Genomic DNA, 22,446 nt, shown 5'->3' on the forward strand with positions numbered 1-22,446 from the left:
TCTCTGCATTGATTTCCAGTAGTCAGAGACAAGCTCAGCTTTTATTTCCTGTGTATGTTCTGCTGCTGTTGACATAACCTGTTAAAACTAGTCCCTTGAAGTCACCCACCCACCCCTCCAGTCTGGAATACCTTTTTGGAAGGATTTATTTTCACAGCTTGTTCCTGACTGCTTGCTTTCACCTTGCAGAGTTTGCTATGTGTTGGTTTATCAGAATCTGCATTTTGAAAGGTGCTGTGCTGAAGCATTATAAACTTATCTTGCATGCAGAAAATGCTGATTTGAGGGGACCTTTTCCTGCAGGGGCTTGCCTACAGCTATGTTTGCTTTGTGCTTACCTAAATCTGTTTCCTATTGATTGGATTCAGCCACAGGAACTATCTGAAAACGATGCACTTCATAAGTCAGTACTTTCATAGTGGTATAATTGTATCTTCAGCAAACAGGTACAGTTATTTAAACTCTGTTATGCTTGTTTTAGCAATTAGTGACCTTGCTGAAATAGCATTGCATTAAAAAAAAAAAAGAGGAAAAAAGAAAAAATCCAACTCCCTGAGAAAATTCCCACCAAAAGACTTTAAGAGATCCTTGGACAAATGGATCCCAGTTCATGGCTAAATGCTGATCTAGGGGCCCAGACAGCAGCATAATACTTTGCTTTGTTAAATCTCATTCAGACTAAAGGACTTAAAAAGTTATGTAGAAGTAGTAAATTGGAGACAAAGGTTGGCTTTCCTTTTAAGTGTGTGACAAGCCGTGGTACATTGTAATTAAATTTTACAGCCTTTCAAGGGAAAGCATTGTGACTTTCAAAGAGAAGCTTTCAAAAAATAATGCTCTGTTTGAGTAGTAGCAGGGACACTATAAAAAATATTTTTCTATCCTGTTTAACTGTGTATGTCAACAATATTACAAACCCCCAATATTTCTAAATTTTTGGTTTTAAATAAGGAGCCTAAAAATGCCACTTTCTTAATGAATTTAAGGTAGACGTGGCATTTTTTAGTTTAAAAATATGTAAAATCTGATTGCATAAAGAAAAATACTCTTAGATTCAGTGTAAGATAAGATTTTTTTGAACCTTTTCCCTTTGGTAATTTTAGATTTTAAAGATTTCCCCCACCTTGCAAAAGTTTTAATGAAAAGTGCAAACAACTCAGACAGGTCTGGCTTTTCTCCAAGATGTGAAATCTCATTTAGTTTAGTTCTGAGTGTCAGTGTGAAAGGTGCCTTTTTTCTTTCTAGGTTTAGTGGATACCTGAGATCCTTAGCTTCTCATGTTCTGAGTGTTTTCTGGAAGGCACCTTTACTTCATACATGATAAGAGACAATAACAGGGTTTTGAATTGAGTATGGATGTTCACTGACAACTTCCTGCTGTTAGAATTTGGGGTTAACAGCCATGTGGAAATCATTACTGCTTCTTGCTTTCTCTAATCCAGATTAAGAGTTTAAATTACAGTTAAATAAAAGAGGCTATCAGGGTTGCAAATGGATGTGCTTTGAGATTTACCCTGTTAACACAGTTCCCAAACAAAAGGAAAGGGACAGAGCCATAGCTCAATTACATGATAGCATTTATTCTGGTCTCTGTTATCTATCCAACAGCAAAACATTGCAGCTTGAAAGGTGCATGAATTCGCACAGTGCTTTAATGTTACTGTGGGTTTAAAGTCATTCAGTGACAAAGGGGTTGTCAGAAATGACAGAATACACGAGGTTTCAGTTTTGGAGAGGGAAGTAGTGTTTGCTTTGCTAAAAAGAAATTAGATGGGCAACACCCAGCCTGGTAGTAATGTATAGAGAAGAGCAGCACTGTCAGTCTTACCCTGTAGGAGGCAAATGTATTAGTTCTGGTTCTTTGTGCCTTATTTTACACTTTCTGGACCTTGTTTTATCTTTATTTATTTTTAACAACTCTTGTCACCAAACAAACCCCAACTAACTGCTTTTTCCACTGCAGGGGGCCAGTACCTCACCATCTCCGATCCCAAAGGGAAAGAAGGAAGAGCAGCACATCTCATCCTGCCGTTGGGCCACGTGGCTCAGGCTGGAGATTTGTGCCTGTCCTTCAGGCATAAGGTGCCCGGGCTGCATTCGGGTGCCCTGCAGGTCTTTGTGAGGAGGAGTGGTGCTCACGGCCCAGCTGTCTGGGGGAGAAACGGTGGCCATGGCTGGAGACAGACACACCTCACCTTACCAGGAGCAGGCATCAAGAGTGTAAGTGCTGATGCTTGTGCTGCTGTTTGGGTTTTTGCACGAAAAAGCTGGGGATGCTTAAATGGTGCAGCGCTGCAGTGTTCATCTCATGGGCTCAGTTTCACTCTGTTTTACTGCTTTCATCTCTGCCACTGGAATCACAATACAGAGGAGAGTTATTGTGCATTTTTAAAAATTAGTTTTATGCATACAAAAAAAGAAATCCCAGCTATAGAAATATACTTGTAGTATAGGCTGCTCTGTCATTTCCTGAGCTACCTGGTACAGCCCATTTTAAGGGAATCACCACCTAGGGAAAGAACAGCCTCATGGACAGAGGCATACTCTATAGAGAATTCAAAAAAATGCCTGTGTCAAGATTCCTTATGAGTAATGCTTTGAATAATACAGTGCCATGAAATAGGAAGAATTATCCCCTTTGCTTTAGTAACTGGCTAAGCCAGGGCAAAGATACTGAAAAGTAGTAATTTTTGGTGATGCAGGGAGATCACATGTGCAGTCACATATGGTTTTGTGTCTTTAGCATGCCTGCAGCGGATCAGGCTGAGGAGGTGAATGATGACCTAACAATGCCCATAACACAAAATGGTTTAGTGCAACAAAAGAAGCTGCCTGAAGTGCCATGGAGAATCTTTTCATATCTGAAAAATTTAGAAACATTGTGTGATTAAACCAGTGTCAAAAGCTCAATGTTATTTTTCAACCTCTGAAGGTAGTTTTTATTTCAGATCTGAAAAAGTGGCTTGGTATTTCAGGACCTGTTTTACTCTGACTTAAATATCAGGTGCTCTGAAAAGCTCACACATATAATGTTCATGATGGGAGCAGGCTACGAGACATACACAGTATCTAGCTCTAAAATGAATATGAAGGCTGTAATTACTGCAGATAATTTTCTAGAAAATTTACTTCAGCAACAATAGCAAAGACATCTGACTTTGTTAGCTGTGAGTGTTGGACTGAGAATGAGGACATTTGTAACAGATGAACAATGTATCTGCTATATTCTTACCCTTTTTTCCCCCTAAATTTCTCACCTCTGGCAGTCCCCCTTTGCACTGTCCCTTGCCTCTCCTGACCCCCTGACAGTAGCTGCAGCATGGGCAGCCAGAGCTGCTGACCTGAACCATTGGGACACTTATCCAAAGATCAGATACTTACCCTCTTAAGCAAGCAGGGAAGGCCTCTGCCAAAGAGAAATCAGGAAGAAATGTGGAAGTTTTCTTTTCTAGCTAATTAAAACCCAAAAGCAACTAAATGTTAGTGATTTTGGAGGGGCCTACTGGAAACCTGAGGAGAATTTGAATGAAGACTAGAATAATTCATCACACTTTTCTCTTGTGTAATTTTTTTTTCATCCCCTGCTCAAATTGTTCTATTTCTCTTTCTAGGTTATTTTCAGAGGTGAGAAAGGGAAAGGAAGAACTGGGGATATTGGACTAGATGATGTGGTCTTGAGGAGAGGACGCTGCTCTGGAGAGCATTAGCCAAGACAGTGGACCAGCAGTCATCTCCTCTTGCCCTTCTCATGCAATTCCCACAAAACTTTGAAACAGAACTGCATGAAAAAGAAGAAAAAGTGGGAGAGCAGCAAATTCTTAGTTGTTTGCTAAGTGCAATCTCATGGAAATTTCACTTAAATACATGGAAAGCACCTCCCAGGATTGAGGAAATCCAATCTCAGGCTGGTTCTTTCTATTAATCCTTACCCCTAAATCATATATTGTATGTTATAACTTTGTTTCCTGTTAAGTCTGGTGAGTGCTCATGGAAAGAGCACTGGTGAAAAAGGGAGAATTACTTACCAATGGTAGCAAAAGAAACCTCCATCTCTAAGTTTGTGTTAACTGACAGCCATTGTCATCCCACACTGCTATCTTTCATTAATTAATTAGTGTGAGTCACATTGGATTAATGAAAGTCTGGACCTGAGCTCTGGCTTACTGCCACTGACCATTGAAGAAAGGTTTTTCATATATGAAATAGCATTTATTTTGCTGTTGCATCTGTATTAACCAAAACCAGTTAGAGAGAGTAGGCATTGCATCCTGTAATATTGCTACTGTTGTGTTTTGTGTATATGTGTATGGTTAACATATTTATGTTTTTTAGTATTTACAGACTGTAGTTGCAGGGTAATTGGCAGCTGTACTCTGTTTTTGTACAAGACAGGAGTTCAGCATCTTCTTCAATACTGCTGGTCATGCCAAATTATCAAAGTCAGTTAATGGTGCTCATTGAAAACTGTTGGTGCAGTTTTTCGTGTTGTAACGTCATGAAGGCAAAAGACCAAAGGCTCACCTGATGGAAACTGGCATCTGAAAATGCTCCACAAGTTTGCATCGAGCTCACAAGCAAGCCCTAAAGGGCTCTGAACCCTGCAAGAAGCTCCTGGTTCAGCTGAAGCAGTCAGGAGAAGCTGAACTTAGATCTTGTAAGGTTGAGCCCACTGACCCTGCCAGGAATGATCCCTTCCCACAGGTGGCACAAGGAACAAGGGCAGCTGTGTTAACACTGTACAAACCCTTCAGAAATGCCTCCAGTGCTCTTTGGCAAATGTCCATACTCTGCCCAAACTTCTGTATATAATAAGCATTTTATTCTTTAGAACAACTATTAGCTCTAGTGGGAACTGAGTATTTATCAAAACTTTGGACTAATTTTATAGTTATGTATCATGCATGTGCTGTGCAGTTTCCCAGGGAATTCTTCTGTTTGGTTTGAAATCTTTTAAGTGGGCATCATCATCACTGCTAGCCATTCTAAAATTGACAAAGTAATTGTAACATTTAAGAAAACGAGAAGAGATTGGTAAGATGTTGTTAGTGCAGCCTTAAGGATTCAAAAAATACATCTATAAGAAGTCGTCCTCAGTTCTTTTGAATACTTAATTCAGTGTAAAATAAATGTCAGCTGCATGGCATGTTCAGTCTTGTACCAAGTTCACAGACACAAATTTGAGGTCATATTCCAAATCCCTGTTCCTGACAAACTACAAGTCTGAAAATATTTTTTCCCATTCATCCCCTAGGACAAAACATGTTGTGTAGAGCAGAAATGCATGTGATCAAACAGAAAGTCTCCTGCAAAACTGTATCAGCAAGTATTTTGAAAAGGAAAAAAGAAATGTGTTTGTAAACATTAAATTTTAAACTATTTTGCTTTGAATATGATTATGATCTTTTTCTCCTATGTTATTTTGTGATATGTCAGAAATATCTGTGAATAGTTGAAATACTTTGTCCTTATTTTAAAGTAATCAGTAAAAGAGACTGTTACTTGCTACTAACTGGGAATCTTGTTTTCATTTCTAGATAGAAAGTTTCAATTTTCATTGCAGTGAAATGAAACAAAAGATGACAATCCCAGAGTGAAAGAGCTCTTATTTACCAGTTTTAAAAATCAAAATACATTTCACAATAATATGAAGAGAGCACTATATTTATTATTCAGAAGGAAGAATGGCAATTTTAGTCTCAAAGGTAATTTAAGAGCTTCTGCAATATTAGATGTCTGTTTTACAAGAAGGAGCAGCTACCATAATTCCTCACTCTTGATTCACCCAGCACAAACTGCTGTTAGATGCCAAGGAATAATGGATTAACACATTTTAGTCTGGTTTGTTGTATTACTACAGGTTTCTGAGATTAAGATTCCCTGGTTAAAATGGAAGACCTGTCAGAGTTTTTTGCTGTTTTTACAAATGGTCCCTAGAACCCAGAATCTGGATTAATTGAGAAGGTAGCAATAAGTACTCAGGTGACAGGGGAGGATTCAGGTCTGTGTTTTATGGATGCGTTTCATTGCTACAATAAAACATGGACTTGTGACAGCTGCAGGACCAGACAGGAGTTCAGCAGTGGTTTTGAGCTCTGGGGGAGCTGCTGTGGCTGTAAGTCACTCACCTCCAAAGCTGGTGGTGCTATGACTCTGTGTGCTGCCTTCTCTTCATGTTTGGGGTAGACAAGGTGAGGTCACTCAGAGGTTCTGTTGTGAGGATCCTTCTCCAGTTCTTGCTCTCCAGCAGCTCCCTCCAGCCATACATCTCAGCTAGGACTGCCCTTTCCATACAAGCCTCAAGAAAGGGATGAAAATATGGTCTGAGGTCCTTTATAATCTCTATAAACTGAGATTATAGTTTTGGATTTAGTAAACAGGTAACAGAAATTCCTGCTTAGATACTTAAGCAAGCAGTAGAAATTACAATAAATTAACATGAAAAAAAATTATCAAATTATTAACCTCTTGCCAGTTTATAACTGAATGTTCTTAAAAGATATGTTAACTCTTTTCCCCAAAGAGAATGAAAATATGATTCTTTATAAATGACAGGTACTGGGACCAGCGGCAGCATGCATTTATGAATTTGCTGACATCAAAATCAGCAGAATGGAAGGGACCAAGACAAGATTTTTTAGTTCTAGATTCCATTCTGTACAGATTCCATTCTCTCATCAGAGCCATGACATTAAATCACCAGTGAGTGATTTAATGAAGCCAATTCATTCTGAATAAAAGCTTCCCTAGGTTTCCTTCAAGTTACCTGAGACTTGGAGGTCAACATTTGTTTTACCATAGCTGGAGATTACAATAAGTGCCCTCATAAGACTCAGGCAGTCATAAGAAGGTAACCCTAAAGAGAGGAACATTTATGCCAGCAGCCTTCATCATCCTGCTCTGTTCTGCTGGAGAAAAGCTGCCACAGTAGCAGCTGCCTCCAACCCACGTGCCAGGGATCTCTCTATTCACCCCATTAGAAGTTATTTCTCCTTACAAATGTAGCACAGTATTTATCAGAAAGAGAGCTTGATCCAAAGTCTCTCGATTTTAGCAATGCATTTTTTTGTGACACTTACCTTGAAAGCTGTTCAATCTGCCTTTATAAATTCGCAACAAGAAACTAAAAGTGTTTAAAATTTTAATTGTGAAGGTTACACATACAGAGTTATTAATTAGTAAGAGAGGTCCAGTTAAATACTATGCAAATTTTTGCTTATATAGATCAATCTCTCAAACAGCAAATTATTGAAGTTTTTCTGGTGTTTAAAACACTTTCTTACCTGCTGTTTTATCCTGACATCCTGTAGTCACACAGCATTTTATGACTTCAGATTTTCCACATAAATTAAAAATGAAAAAAGTTGAACAATGCATTGGTGTAAACCTGCAACTTTAGAAAGAAATGCAAAACATTTTAGTGGTGAGTTTCAGTAATGATTTGAAAGATCACTGCATTAACTTTCAAAGCTTGAGGAGATTCCTTTCTCAGACCCCACCTCCTGCATCAAGCAGACCTAGGGACACATGAGGAAATGCATTTGGAATGTCTGTAATGCTTCGTTTGTTTAAAATGCCAACAGACCAAAGACCACCAGGGAGCATAAAGAAGTTTTCAACAGTACAGACTGAACCACCTCTAGATTTCAGAAACCAGCCCCATCTAAATTTTCAGGATTGTAAGTCCAAAATGAATCAAATGACATTCTAGTAGCTCTTCCCTTACCAATTCTCATTGTGCACTTATGTGACCTCTTCCAAACCTGTATTCAGTTTTTGAGCAAGTAAGCCAAGATCCACCTGGCACACAGGATAAGGATGCTTCTCTCTGTGACACAGCCAAATCCTGCTTTCCTCTGACCATGAGTTACTACAGCACTTTCCCAGTCATTTTTTAAACTTAATACTTTGAATTTTTACCTTCTCTTCAGGCCAGGAATAGTCATCTGTCACACTTTTCTCCCAGGTTTTAACTTGCTGTGCATTTCAGCAGCCCATGTTCTCGTTTCAGACTCATATATCCAATATACTCTTGATATATTCATTTTGAGTTTGCCAAACACCTGTAAAGACAAAGTATAGTGTGTACTCAGAGAATAATTTTGCTGCATTTGTGTGCAACACCAGTGCTAAAATTTGAGATTGACACTCTCAAGGAATTTCAGGAAGACACCATCACTGTTTTGATACCCACAGTGCCCTAGCAGAAACAGGGGACCACATCACCTTTTCTCTTGCCTTTTGTGCTGCCCACATTTTAGGTAAAAAAAAATTATAGAAGTGGACTCAGCAGACTTTTTTCCTCTATCAGAATGGTTCAAGACAGAATTCCTTATGTATGAAGTAGGATTACTGTGGCACGCATACACTCCAGTACCAGCGTCTTTGAACTGCAAAGAACAGGAGAAAAGCCTTCCAAAGAAAATTGACTTTGATTCTCACACCCCTTATACTTGGGTTCAAGTATAGCACAAAGCAAGAGTTCCTCATTTGGGAGCTCATGCAATCCATGCCACCTCAGCTGGCGATGACACCACCAGAATCCTCAGCAAAAACCATCCTGACATCCAGCACAATATAAGTAGAGAGCTAAATGCAAATAAGTAGTGAGCAGTGCCCGTTAACATTTTAAATTAGAAAAATAGGGCAAGAAATTTGATTAAGAGTATTCAGAGGGTTGTCCAAGAGAGACACTTTGATGTCCATCCCTGAAGTTCTGAGTTGGTTCAAAGAATGTTGGCATCTTACCTCAGTTTCCTGGATCAGTGGGAGGACCAAAGTTGTTGGAGCTCTTCAAAGTTTCCATGTTCCAATGCTGAGTGCTCTCTCTGAAATGTGCATGATTCTTGCTAATAGTCTAGGGGATACCTTTAGCCATCAACGAATACACAGGGTTTGAAGCCACTGGAATGCTCACTAGTAACGAAGTCCACAACTATATGGTGCACATCAATTCACACAGGAACCAGGAACCCCTATTGCATAGTTAGAGAGTTCATTAAGCTGTGAGCAATTCAGTCACTCTCCTGCCATATGCCACTGGTTCTGTCCTGATTTTAAAGATATTACAGTTAGGTGAGCTCTATTACTGAAGGTTGTCTCTTTGAACTGAGTGATGTTTAATTACTTTCAAGGTATATCAGGCAGTTTTGTGGGGGGTGAGAAGACCGTGGCATTCTGGCAGCTCATCTGTGTATTAGCAAACAGCACTGGCACACTCACTGTGAAATTCACTGTGAACTGCTCTGCCAGTTTTTTTTGGAGTAATTTGCTTGCCAAATAAAGATATGTGACTGGCTTGAAGAAATACCATGTTAATACAAAAAAGAGGCAGAGAAAGGACATGGTGCCTCAAGGAATGTCTTCATCACCATGTGGCCTTTGATCAGATCACATTGGCAGTCAGAGAGCTAGGTGGGAATTGTAAGGATCCAGCTACAGCTTGGCCACAGAGCTCCAGCCCACAGCCTCTCACAAAGTTCTTCATAACACTGTTCTTCATCTTTCACTCAGACATCCCCTCCCAGGGTACCACTTTTTACAGAGAGTGTGCTTGGCATTGCAGCAAACACAGACGATGACTGTCCCCCTCTGTGGTTGCCTGGGACCAGGTGGGCCCTAATGTGTGGAACTCTCTTCATTTTCCTCTCAGGTTTTGTCAGAGGTATCAGCTAGGCTACTAAAAAAACACTGGGCAAATTCAAACTTTCACGTGTCCTAATGAAGGTAAGAAACTTTTCCCTCACTGATATGGAAATTTGCTTCCTCCCTAAAGAGAGAGCCTCACCAGAGGAGACCCATTCCATACCAGCCTGTGCACTTGCTGCTCCAGCTGAAATCCCATGTTCTGCAAGTGGGTTCAAGTCTGCAGGTAACAAACCACACAAACTCCCCCAAATAAGAAAATACCCTGAGGATGCAGCAGACAGATTGGAACTGTGACACTTCAAGAAGGAGCTACGCTTTAAACTACAGGAGGCACAAATGGGGAATGCAAGAAATCCTGCAATTTGCACTCAGCAGTACACAACTGGACTCCATTTCTGGCCCTGAACTGAAAAAGACTTGTGAGTTTTCCAACAGCCAGTGTGCCTGGAGCAGCCTGGGAACACAGCATCTCCAAATCATGTGAGACTGCCAACAGTAACTACAAGGTAATCCTGCGGCATGCAAAATGTTATGTGAGGGGGATTTTCAAACCTTGCTATTAAAAATATCCTTGGAATGATGGCTCTGTCCTGACACTCAATACATACAGCCCCTGCTTCATGTTTCAGTGGCAACAGCTCCCTTTGGAGAAGAGAAACCTCTTGCACTCATAAGGGAACTGCACAGAGCTGGCAGGCTTCTCCAGTGGTCTCAAGCCTTGCCCACCAGCCTTTCAATTGAGGGGGTCAGGCTGCTTATGAGCTCCCTGAACACATTCCAGGGATGAGTAGAAATCTTGTCCGTGCACCTCTACACACCCTTTTTCATACTGCTGTAAGAAAGGTGAGTAAACTCACCCACATGACAGATAAGAGAAGTGAGAAAATGCTCATATGGAGCACTCAAAGTAGGTAAATGCCATTCACTTGAACTCACAAATTCTCCTGCCACACTCTGTCCTCTTGACACTCAGCCACAGAGACTCAGGTCAGCCAGCCTAACTTGCAACAGCAGCTAGTTCAAAGCAGTAGCACAATTAAATGCTTCTGTTATCCAGCATTATTGAAAGGGAGAAACTTTAACAGGTCTTTGACTTCCAGAAGCCTGGATCCTTTTCACTCATCCCTTTTTCACCACCAGAGTCAGGTGAGACATTAAAATGCTGCTCAAAGAAATGCATCCGACATTGTCTCCTGAAGGAACTGCTGAACAGGTCATCTCAGAGTCGAGAAACCCAAAACATATTACAAAGGAACTTGGGCAGCCATGAGACAAGCAAGTACATCAGACACTGATGAATTCACCATGGTCCCTGAGCTATTTGTATGTGATTTATCTCAGCTTCTAGTTAATTTTTAACAGGTCCCTGTCCCTTGCCAAATCATTGGGAAACTCACTGCATGCTCTCCAGAAACTGACAGCAGTTCAAAGTAGATGCTGTAAATGGAGCTTTTACTCAAAGTAAGAAATATTGTTTAAAATCCTATTTCTCCTGTATCTGAAAATGAACAATCTCTTTTGCCCATGACAAAGAATTGAAATGCAACATCCCTCCCTTCCCTATCACATTCTACCATGCACCAAGCTGGTTTTCTTCCTACCTAGATACAACATGTCATTCCTATCTCATGTGCAGACCACTGTAAGGGCTCCAGAGTAGATTCTTCAATTAAACAAAGCTACCAACATTTGAAGACTTTTAAACACTGCATTTGCACCAACACAAACCAGGACAGCGTGAGGACAAGACAAAAGGAAAGCTCTTGCAGCCTCACATTTCAGAACACTACTACTTTGCTGCAGAGCTTCTGGTGTAGCCCACAGCAGCTATCAAAAGCTCTTCAGCAAAGCAGCCAGCAATTGTATAGACTTGAACACTCAGCTGTAAAATGCCTCCTCAAGCTGCCTACTCCAGTCCCAGTCTCTTGAACCCTTTGGGCTGGTGGAGAGGTTGTGCTGCTCGCTGCCGACCCCAGCTGAGGCTCTGGCTCTCAGCAGGACCCAACCCTGCCATCTCTGTCCCAGCTTCAGTGGGTCTGGAGCCTCCAGGTGTGAGCAGATTCAAACCAAGTCTCTACAAACCAAACTGGAAGAATTCCCATGTGCCTCTGAGCCCTCCCAGTTGGGCAGTCCATGAAGCACCTCCACCTTCAGCCCATCAACCTGTCCTGCCCCAGAGCCAGGGCAGCCCCAGGAGCTGGGGGTGCTGAGGGTACCCTGCAGTGCCAGCAGGTGAGTGGGCACTGCTGCTGCTTCCCAGCACGACCAAGTCTTTGATCAAGCAGCCAGGGCTGTGAACTCAGAGCTGGAGTGTTTCTCATCTTGCCTGTGGTAAATGTGTGTGTGAGCTTGGAGCTGTATGTGCCCACCACAGCACATTGTGTGGGGGTACATCTCCCCACCTTCTGTATCTCACGCCCCCTACACTAACTTTTCCTCTTCCTCCTTCTCCTCACAAAGCCTTCAGAGTTTCTCCAAAAGCATTTTGCTCTCCAGTTTATTCCATCCCTCAACTTTTTTCTCTCCATCTTCCAGCTCTCTCTGCTGCTGTGGTCTCAAGCTGTTGATGAAAAACAGGCTATCAAAGCCCTTCTCCTCAGCTGCGTACTTTCAAGTTTAGGCCTCCCCATCTACAAGGAACATTCAAGTTAGGTATCAAGCACTGCACCTGGCAGCATTTCCCAGATCCTGCCCAAACAATAATAAAGTTTCTTTGCCTCAGGACTTGCTGAACCCAAACACTGTTTTCTCTGGCACGAGAGGCCAATTTACTTCTCGAGATAAATATTAAGCAAACAGGATTTTTTTGACTTTAGGAAAAAAGAAGCTAGAACGTTTTCCTGCAGCCACAGTCACACCCCTTGTGCCTGTAATGCTGAGCTATTTTTAAAATTCATTCCTGTGGTATTTTTCTAATAGCTGTAAAGCAGCAGGGCATTCTCTAAAACACACTTGGCTATTATTACCCCTTCTGTGCCTTCTGACTATGACCTTCCAAATTCAGATAGATTAGCCAGCTGTCAAAAGAAAAAAAATTATTCCCTTTGCAGCCTTTCCTCTATTGCTTATTTTCCGCAGGCAGCAGCTCAGATCTGGCAGGAAACCAACTTAGTTCCTGCCCTAAGACTCCATCACATTTTCAAAAAGTCCGTGTCCTGAATGTTGCAACTTGGGCTTTCTGCATACTAAAGAAAGAAAATAAAAACTTGTATCTTTTGCCAGTGTTTCAACAAACAAAACCAGTGAACCAAACCCAAGAGAAGAACTGTAGCCCATCCATGTAATAACACTCTCAATACCCTAAAAAAGTAAGATTATTTTAAATTGACTAAGGGCTACCAATATCAGCCATTTAGCAATCATGTCAACAATCATACTGTTTTCTTCATCCAGGAGATGACAGGTAAAATGAGTTTGTGACCTAGCTAGTAATTTTAAAAAGCACAGAATCCTCAGCAAATGATGATACAAACCCATATCAGCATGAGGAGCTCTCATTAAAATAGCAGGCAGAGACACAGAGCACTTAGCTGTTCTCTCTCCTCTGTATTTGTTCTCCGGTATAAAATGCAGAACATTTTTTCTAAGTCTATGTAAATATAAACAAAGATTAAAATTAGGACAAATATCTCTTTTTCCTGATTTCATCGTCTGAACCCTCAATTAAACTCCTCAGTAAGCATCCATTTTCTATTCATACCCACAATTTATTTCTGCCTGCCCATGGACCATGCTGGGGGAGAGCACTCCCAAGCAATCAACCTTTCAGTCCCAGCTCCTGACCCCATTTCTTTTTTCCCATCCTTTTACATGTTCCAGCCTTCTGGCCATCTCCTAATGCTGAAATCAGCTTTTTGCTGCCTGAGGCAAGAGAAAAGGCAGCACAACATGCCCTTATGGAGAAGGGATTGCCTCTTGCCATGTTCTCTACCTGCCAGAGCAAGTCTGCAGCCATGTGTCACTCTTGCTGCTGCCCTCAGCAATGCTTGTGAGGCCACAAGACGTGGCAGGCTCTGGGGCAGCCCCTCATGGCTCTGGTTTGCATCTTGTCACACTCCCCTTACTACTGCCAGCACACCCTTAGACAAAAGCCTCTTTTTAATCAAAACCCAACTTACAGACACACAGTGACTCCCACAACCAGTAATGGCAGATCTTGAAATTCAGAATTTTTCCTTTGCACATTAATGCTCTTTTCCCCCTACTCAGCGTCCCCACCTCTGTCCTAGGGAGGTGATGAGCACAGGACACCGTGAGATACTTGCAGGTCAGAGCTTCACCCGTCAGTACAGCCCACCCATGTCACCTCCCTCCTGGAGCTCACACTGCAGAGACAGCACAACTAAAGCTGGGTGTTGCTGCTGCTCTAGGAAAGCACAGTCACAGCAACTCAGCTGGCAGCAAATCAGTAATGAAGGTTTCAGTTCAAACCATGCTGTTTGGTCACCAGCTGATATTCTGGCCCATGAATTCCAGTATCATTAATTTAGTCAGAAATTATGTTAAATTCTCATGTATGTCAGAATCACAGAATTTACTTTGTTTCTTCCATGTCAAAGTTAAGGGGAAAAAAGGGTGGTGGGTTCCAGAGCTCCCTAAAGCCAAATGTTAATAATTACTGGATGAGAAAACAACAAGCAAAAGGTTATCAACAACTTCTACCTAGAAAACAACAAACAAAAGGTTATCAACAATTTTTACCTAGTTTAAGAAGGCAAACAGGAAAAAAGACTTCAATGAAAAAGAGCCAAATTCAATGGAAAAAAAAAGTAATAATTTTTTCCTTCCAGTCACTATTTCTTGCAATAAATCCAGGACTTGTCTACATTTTTAGGCTCTTTATTTGTTCTCAATGACATTGGAAATTAAACAATAAAATAAAATCAACTTTCAACCTCCCCTGAAGAAGCTACAGTGAAGTGCAACAGCTAACAAATTGAACATGCCTCTAGCAGGCAGTCAATTCCAATACCACATATTTATTTATATATGGAGAACAAGGCATATATTTTATGAGTATATATATGAAAAAATATATACCTATTTACGCATCCAGGTAACACATGTAAGAAGGGTCACTTGAGAAGTATTGCCAAGGCTGGTCAGTGCTGGAAAGAAGGACCTCCCAAACCTCTCCCTAGGGGTTTCTAGGGCAGCAGGCACTACCTAAGGAAATACTTCCCTTAGTGCCAGGTTCTCCCCATTTCACAGGTGCAAATCCTCAGCAGTTTGTCAGGCTCTGCTTGTTATAACAAAAGCTTTCAGTCTCCTGACATTTAAAAAGGGTTCAATGAAACATAACATGAGCTAGTTAAAAACACCATGTGGAGTGCGTACACACACCCACTGTGCTCTAAGCCAAAAATCACAGAAAGCAAAGTTTGCATGGCCTTAACAGCACATCCTACCTATCCTCTCTCTCCTGCAGAACTCCTCCAAAACAGTATCTGCCCTGTGCCTTGCCTGGTGTGCTTTGAAAGCCCCAGTGATCCCCTTTTCTGTGCCTGGCACCACAGGGCAGAGCTGGCACCTGCAGGTACCTGATGTAAACAGAGGATGGAGGGATCACGCTGCAGTACTTTTCCTGACCTTCAGCCAGAAGGTTTGTTTTACCTAATTTGAAGCTCCTCCTCTTGGAAACTACCCAAAATGTCTTTGTTCAGTTCAGGTTGTGCCTTAATCACATGGCCAAACTTGAGTCCTGAGTCTCCTTTGATCTCTCGTGGTTAGTCAAACTTCTTGCTCACTTTGCCACTGTTGATGCTGCTCTCATATGCAGGGACTGCTACAAAGAGAAGAACACATGATCAAGAAATAAATTATAAATAACATCCACATCATGGTAAACCACCACAATCAGTGCTCTGTCTCTTTGCTGGGAAAATTCTACATGTCCCAGATTTCCACTACACAATGACATTTTATATTAAACAGAAAAAAAAAAAGAAAAAGAAAAAAAAAGAGAACTAAACTGTATCACCGACCCTACTGTATAAAATAACAGAGGCTTACAGACTGTGCAATGAGTAGCCAGGCAACCAGGCTTCCTGCATGACAGCTCTGGGATATTTTGATCCCGTGCCAGAGGCTGACAGCAGCCCTAGCAATGACTGCCTCCTAGCAATGCCTCCAGGCTGCTCTTCTCCCATGCAATTCATCACTGTTGGCATCAGCATGCTCTGAATGCCAAGTGTCCAGCTGTGGGTCAGGGTGCATTTCACACTGCCTTTTTGCTGATGCAAAAGTGATGCCACAAAGTGGCAGGAGGGAAAGCGTTGGGTTCTCAGGCTAGAAAACAACTAAAGAATTGATGGACAAAATCCTGTGCCACTCTGAGAGAAACATTGCTTTTGGAAAGTCAGTAGTGCCCAAACAGGTGATGCCACAAAAATTAATAATTTTATACTGTGCCATTGTGATCCATGAGAGACCATACACGAGATGCCATATAAACAAGGAGTATTTTTTTCAGGGGAATCCCACCTATTATGCTATTTTCTTTAACAGACAAAAGCCCCAAAATAGTCTTCTCATCTCGTCTCTTCTTTAGGGTATTTTTTGTGTGAAAAGATTATTTAAAAAAAAAAACCAAAACTTGGCTCTTGCAATACTGTCCTGACTGGTACAGTGCCACCATCCAAAGGAAACCTCACTCAGATGAATTCAGCATAGCCTGCTAACAGCACCTGAAGCTCTTTTTGTTCAGCATTATAAAATTGTTTTTCTCCTGAGTGTAAGTGTTTCACTTTAGGCCCTGCCAAGGTCAATATGCAAGATAAATACTCTCCCCCCTCACAGCCTAGTGGGAGGTCTCTTAAGTACCTCAGGATTGCCATTTAATATGTGGGGAAACATGACATCCAACATTCACATGCTAAATTATGTCAGATTTCAGAATGCAAGCAAGATTTTTCTTCAGCTACTCTCTCTGATACAGAAAAGAAGGGATCCTCTGTACATCTGAGATACTTTGACTCACAGCAGTAGACAAAAGAAATCAATATTTCTTACAGGAATTACTGCGAGCAAAGGTTTAGCTGAACAAGAGCTGTTACACCAACGTCTTCCATGAAAACTTAAGTGCCTGGAACTGAGGAGAAGGGGGATTGGGGAAGTTAAGAGAAACACCATCAGTTACCCCCAAAACAGAAAGAGATTAATTTTAAGAATTCTCTCCCCCTGAATATCTTCCTTAAAAATCACTTTTTCCCCTTTAAAAATTGATATATCTTTATTATCAATATTTTCAATACTTATTGTTGTTATCATTTTGCCAGTGAAGGTCTGGACCACATTGAATTATCTTTTCTCCAAAGGAACCCATAAGTTTTCACAGTTTTCTTAGTGTTTGACCTGGAATGAACATGTGGCCTGACAAAGTGCAATGATGTTCTCTGAAATGTAACTACCATACATTTCACTTGGCAAAAAGATGTGTATAATTTAGAGGTCTACATATTCCTCAAAACATCTTGGTTATCCAATTAAGTTCATAATGAAAGAGGAGTCATTCATAGGAATAATCTGTTAACCCAAAGCAGGAACTTTACACCAGCACATGCATGAAAAGATGATGTGAGTTTTTCTTTGTTGGACTCTACCTGTACAGTTTGTGTCAATCTGCAGCATTTCACTGTCAGTAGAGCTATTGCTGTCTGCACTACCAAGCTAGAACAGACTAATTAAATCTAGTTAACTCTGAGTCCTGACCCCAATGTGTCCAACAAACCTCCAGACAGTTTAGGAAAAACTTGCCCTTTTTGATTTTCAGTAACAGTATGAGCTATTGAAACTTGTCAGAGATGCTGACATCTAAATATGCTTCACTATATTTCCTGAATGCATTATGCCTGCAATTTTCCTCCTCTGAATAACACAACTCATCTGTGCCAAAATAAATTTATCACCTGTTAATTTCCATTCTTCTGCTCAAAGATTTATTCCACACCTCCAGCAGACAAGGGCAGTGCAATGGCAGGGCATCAGGCTGTTAACTCAACATCACAGAGGAGGTTACAGCATTTCCCCCTCCCTTGAGTATGTACACTTGGCAGTCTTTTGAAGAGATTTCTGGCAAAAGATAAACCAGACACATTTTTCCAGTTTTAAGAGAGCTCTTCCCTGAGTTCATAGAGCTGGTGTCCACTTTGACTCTTTCAGTTTAAAGAGAGATGCAGTTTTTCCTGCTCTGCTGTAATTGATGAAGGCTATTTCCTTAAAAACATTTCATGGGGAAGTAAAAAACATTTAATGGGGAAGTTATATCCTACACAGAAAACATTTCATAAATTATGAAAAGTTGCCAGTTTTGACAATTTGTTTTTCAAGAGAAAACAACAGCCCAGAAAACAACAAACATGGAAACAAGTATATTTTAAAGAAGCAGGAGGCAATTCTTAAATGAAACTGAAACCATGAATCTGACACAGCAGTGACACAGCTGGATAGAGCTCCACTTCTCAACCACCCATGTCAAAGATTAAAAAATAAAACAAGTACAGGTATTTTCTAGTGTGGAGTAACTCAATCTCTGACAGAAAAGCTCTCCATTTGATTAAACCACTATATCCTGTCTTTCAGTCAAATTGAACTCAATTTTGCTTTTGCATAATTCTGCCCTACACTGCCTCCTTGCTAAAAGCAGAGTGTATTTTTCCATAAGTAAGTAATGGCAAAAGTGCAAAGGAAATGTATTTATCATCGTGCTGCCACCCTAATGCCCAACTGAAGCTGAGCAAATCAGTTGTTTTCTTTTTCGGAAAATCAGGTGGCCAGCACCAGCTCTCTCCCACCCACACCTCATTTGACACTGATGCCCCTCGCCAGCGGCAGCACGGCTGCTCCCTGAGACAGCGCTGCAGTCGCTCATTAGGACAACGCTAATTTAATTAAGAATGTTTTTAACACAGACAAAGGCGATTTAAAAGCCTGTCAGTCGTTTTATGCAGTTTCCCAGCTTCTCTCCTTTGAATATATGAGCTCATCCCAAAGCTGCCACTGATACACCCTGCGGGCCATCAGTCCCCTTTATGGCACACAGTGAACAACACCCTCTCTACCTCATACATTTACTCAGCTCAGTGGCACAGTCTCATCCCCCAAACTGCTTTAGAAAGGTTGTTGCTTTCTGAAATTGCCTTACAATGTTCTCAGATTACAAAAAAACCCTGTCCAACAGACTTCAGACATGGTTCTTTTTAAAATACACCTACAGGATTCCTTCTGCAGCATGAAAAGGGAAGAGGGTTAACACCTTGGATACCTAGTGAACACAAGTAAAATCTTCCTCCCATAAATTCAGGTTAACAGCAGTTAGCACTGCTACTTACAGAGCTATGCTTTGTCTACAGCTTTCATCCCTGAGCCTTGAGGGAAGGTGCTCCAGGGGGACTCCTGTTCTGGAGGATACCTGTTTGCAGAATTGCACGTGGACACCTGAGAACTGAAACAGCCCCTGAGTCAGCCAGGATAAACACCACACTAAAGCCAGCAATCTGCAACATTAAACATTCCTCTTTAATGCCCAGTCTGGTAAAATTTCACACACAACTCTGGCAAAATTGTGCTGTCAAATGCCAGATTATCATATCATCCCACTGATTTGCACTTGGATACACTCTCTGAAACGCATCCAGGAAATGCCATGAAAGCATGCACCTCGAAATGGCAAAAATAATAACCGCAGAAAACAAAAAGAGAGGTAACAATAGGAGAATTCATTGCAGGAACAGCAGCATATCAAAGCAATGACAGAAAATCAAGCCCTAACAGCACAGAGAAGACATGCAGAACAAACATGACTTCTATCACTGTGTTAAGGATCTGGAAAGACAACAAATCAAACACTGGAGCACAAAATCAAGTTTCCTCCTGCACTTCAATATGGAAGCTTCTGGCCAAAACAATGTTATTTACGATAAGCTTCAGTATTGCCTTAGTATTTATCCAGGGGCAGAACAGATTCAAAGTTTTCTTCCTAAAAGTAATTGTTTCTTACTCACCAAGAATCCTAATAAAAGACACAGGGTATGAGACACATCCAGCAAATACCCAGCCTGGATTGCTTCATTTTACTTTCTTCTTCTGTGTCCAAATCTACATTACTGCTCTTGACCAATGCTTTTAACAAGAAGAGTGCCCAGCTTGGTCCCCAGCTAAAAATACATTTTTCTGGGAATCTTTGCTAAGTAGGACTATCAGATTTACTCCACTGTTTGGGCAGCTAAGCTATTACTCTAATCATGATATTCAGCTTGCTACATTAATGTCAGATTTCCTGTGTGCAATTTTAACTGTAAAGAAATTGGCATGATCACAGGCTGAGTGAAAACAACATTTATACCCTTGGAAGTGATATAAAGAGAAGAGACAATAACTGGCTGGCACAAAACAGAATCTGTCACAGGGAAAAATGGATACTTTCCATTCTTTTTTCCATCCTTCAGGATTATAGTTAAGACCCAGTCTTTCAGCTTCAAGCTGAATGACTGCCACTGGAAGACACTGAAGTCTTGCTCCATAGTTGTGTACAAATCCTAAAGACATTAAAGGAAACAGTAGGATATAAAAGTTGGCTAAACCCAAAAACCCTGGGCATGAAAAACCAACACAATCAACATCAGTGCTACTTCTGTTGAATAACAACTGACATAGCTGACAGCTGAAAAAGGGGGCAAAGAAATCCAAAGAGAGAATCTGCTCCATTCTATAATGCTCATTTCTGCTACATTTTAAACTGCACATTTCTCAGGGTACCCTTATGTCATGAGTATGCCACAGGACACTGAACTGCCCATGAGACATGGGCATGAAAATGAAATGAAAATGTACATGAAAATGTATATCTGATAATCTTTTCTTTGGCATGAAGTGTTCTGCATGTCATGCTTTGAATGCCTTCGAGAACCTGAACTGTTGGCTCACTAATGAGACGTGTCCCTCATTTATGCATGACTGGCCCTTAGACTTCCCAAAGAGGTCAGACCTACCTGAGGGGCTCTGCAAAGCAAACACTAGCTTCAGGAAAGGCAGTAAACACAAGAATACCTCTTAAACAAATAATTACACAGGCGCAATACTGGGGGGAACGGATGCATTCCAGACTTGCACTAGTTGAGAGTTTCTGGATAACAAATTAGTTCAGCAACACTTGACATTATTCCCTTTGTTCTCTGTACACACTAAGTTGCTCCCATGCTGTCTGTGGTTAACAGACAGAATGTGGGGAGCTGTCTGTTACCTGGAAGTACCCTGAATACTGAAGAAAGAGTAGAGTTTCTGCTCTTTTTTAATGGTAAAAAACCCTTGCATGCTGACAGTACATTCTAAATGCCTATACAAACATTTTATTTGACTTTGCAGGTCTCCTGATTTTCCATAGCCCTTCTTTCCCCTCTGAATGCGTCTGAAGTTCAAACTCTTCCAGTAATACCTGACTGTAAGTCCCACTGCCAGTATTTCCAGCTCTACTGATATCTAAAGAGGCCCACTTGGAGACTGAAGACTGGATTTTTTGATTAAGCTACAGTAAAATATTCCTTTTAATTAAGCATAATTTTGTATAATTAATCTCCACAGAAAGCATTAATTTACCTTGCTATCTGAGATTTCCCCAGAGAAAACCTTTACAGTTCAAATGATCCCTCCATGTATCATCATAAATCATTGTACCTTGATAATGCAGCCTGCAAGTACAAAGAGCTTCCCACACACTGATTCTGTCAAAACAGAACATATGTGCCACCTACAGCACACATGTGAATTCCAGCCTCCAGCAAATCAAATCCTGCCACAAGTTCCTCCAGTGTGAGCCAATCTGTCAGCACCAGCAAGGCTCTCTCCCTTCACAGCTCTGCTGTTTCACATATGTCAGCAACCCAGGAATCATGAGCACGAGTCAACTCAACAACAACCTGGCGACCAGGCAGTCTAGTTTCCCAGACTTGCCCTCTTTGGGAAACTGGTCCCCAAATTCTTGTTCTTACCTATAAAAATGAAGGTTGTTCCATGTAGCTGGAAAATGAAGCAGGGGAAGTAGGCAGGAAATGACAATCTATGTTCACATACAAATTAAAACTGGGAGCATGCAGGACAGGCCTAAGAAAGAACCAGGTTTAGAGACTGAGCATTTACTGAATGAATTTCATTGAGCAATAGACAAATTTGAGTAGAATATCTATTCTACTTAGCATCTCTGTCTTCTGCACACTCCTTTGTTTTCACTGACATGAGCTTTCCAAAATTTAATCACTTTGATGACAGCAATGTAACTTCAACTTCCTTAGTATGTCACTTGTAAAAGCTACAATAAATAATGGCTTTTGGTTCAAATACTGTTTTTCTTCTAAGTATTCCAAAAATATGCTTCAATAATTGTTACTTCTTGACTGCAAAAAAGAACAACCCTATGGTGGATGCACTTATGTATGAGAAATCGCATGGCTTCCCAAGCTCCTTGATGAATATTAAAAAAAACATCCAAAAGAGTCCCCCAAAGCCCTGGCACTGAAATAGCTGGCAAAAAAATAGAAGAGGGAGGGGAAAAAAAACACTTCTAAAATGCATTAAGTATGTGTGCATTCATACACAAAATGTACTTACAGCATGATTCTTCTGGAATTTAATTTATAGTTCTGGAGAGTTTGACATGACCAAAGGTTACGAGCTTTTCTTTCAGCCAGACTCGCCTGCCTCTTCTGTGAAGCTCTCACTGAATGAGACTGGAGGTGGGGGAGGATGATTACTTACTGTTTTGCACTCTGGGCAGGCTTTTAACATCAGCCAAAAAGCAATCAGCAATTA

General features: G+C 41.0%; 1 protein-coding gene and 1 long non-coding RNA gene across 9 annotated transcripts in view; one reads left to right on the plus strand and one right to left on the minus strand.

Annotated features, from left to right (window-relative positions):
• The window catches only part of NPNT (nephronectin), a 47,197-nt gene extending 41,688 nt beyond the window's left edge, over nucleotides 1-5,509 (plus strand). For all 6 annotated transcript variants that reach the window (XM_064417141.1, XM_064417143.1, XM_064417142.1 and 3 more), the window contains 2 exons: nucleotides 1,964-2,220; nucleotides 3,612-5,509. In XM_064417141.1, the coding sequence (XP_064273211.1) occupies nucleotides 1,964-2,220; nucleotides 3,612-3,707 (353 nt within the window). In that variant the 3' untranslated portion in view covers nucleotides 3,708-5,509. The remainder of the gene's footprint in view (nucleotides 1-1,963; nucleotides 2,221-3,611) is intronic.
• Nucleotides 1,561-22,430, minus strand: LOC135298947 (uncharacterized). 3 transcript variants are annotated; one of them, XR_010360994.1, is made up of 11 exons: nucleotides 22,246-22,430; nucleotides 18,975-19,087; nucleotides 17,553-17,715; nucleotides 16,657-16,735; nucleotides 15,259-15,430; nucleotides 14,686-14,811; nucleotides 8,746-8,972; nucleotides 7,918-8,060; nucleotides 7,281-7,390; nucleotides 6,126-6,346; nucleotides 1,561-2,351 (listed from the first exon to the last, which is right to left on the minus strand). It is a non-coding gene; the product is annotated as an uncharacterized LOC135298947 (long non-coding RNA). The 3 variants fall into 3 exon arrangements; XR_010360995.1 differs by lacking the exons at nucleotides 1,561-2,351; nucleotides 15,259-15,430; nucleotides 16,657-16,735; ... (1 more) ...; nucleotides 18,975-19,087; nucleotides 22,246-22,430 and adding an exon at nucleotides 15,054-15,222 and having other exon boundaries at nucleotides 5,646-6,346; XR_010360996.1 differs by lacking the exons at nucleotides 1,561-2,351; nucleotides 15,259-15,430; nucleotides 16,657-16,735; ... (1 more) ...; nucleotides 18,975-19,087; nucleotides 22,246-22,430 and adding an exon at nucleotides 15,186-15,204 and having other exon boundaries at nucleotides 5,646-6,346.
• Between the last annotated feature and the right edge of the window lie 16 nt (nucleotides 22,431-22,446).

This window comes from Passer domesticus, chromosome 4 (genome assembly GCF_036417665.1).
Source record: "Passer domesticus isolate bPasDom1 chromosome 4, bPasDom1.hap1, whole genome shotgun sequence".
Taxonomy (NCBI): Eukaryota; Metazoa; Chordata; class Aves; order Passeriformes; family Passeridae; genus Passer; species Passer domesticus.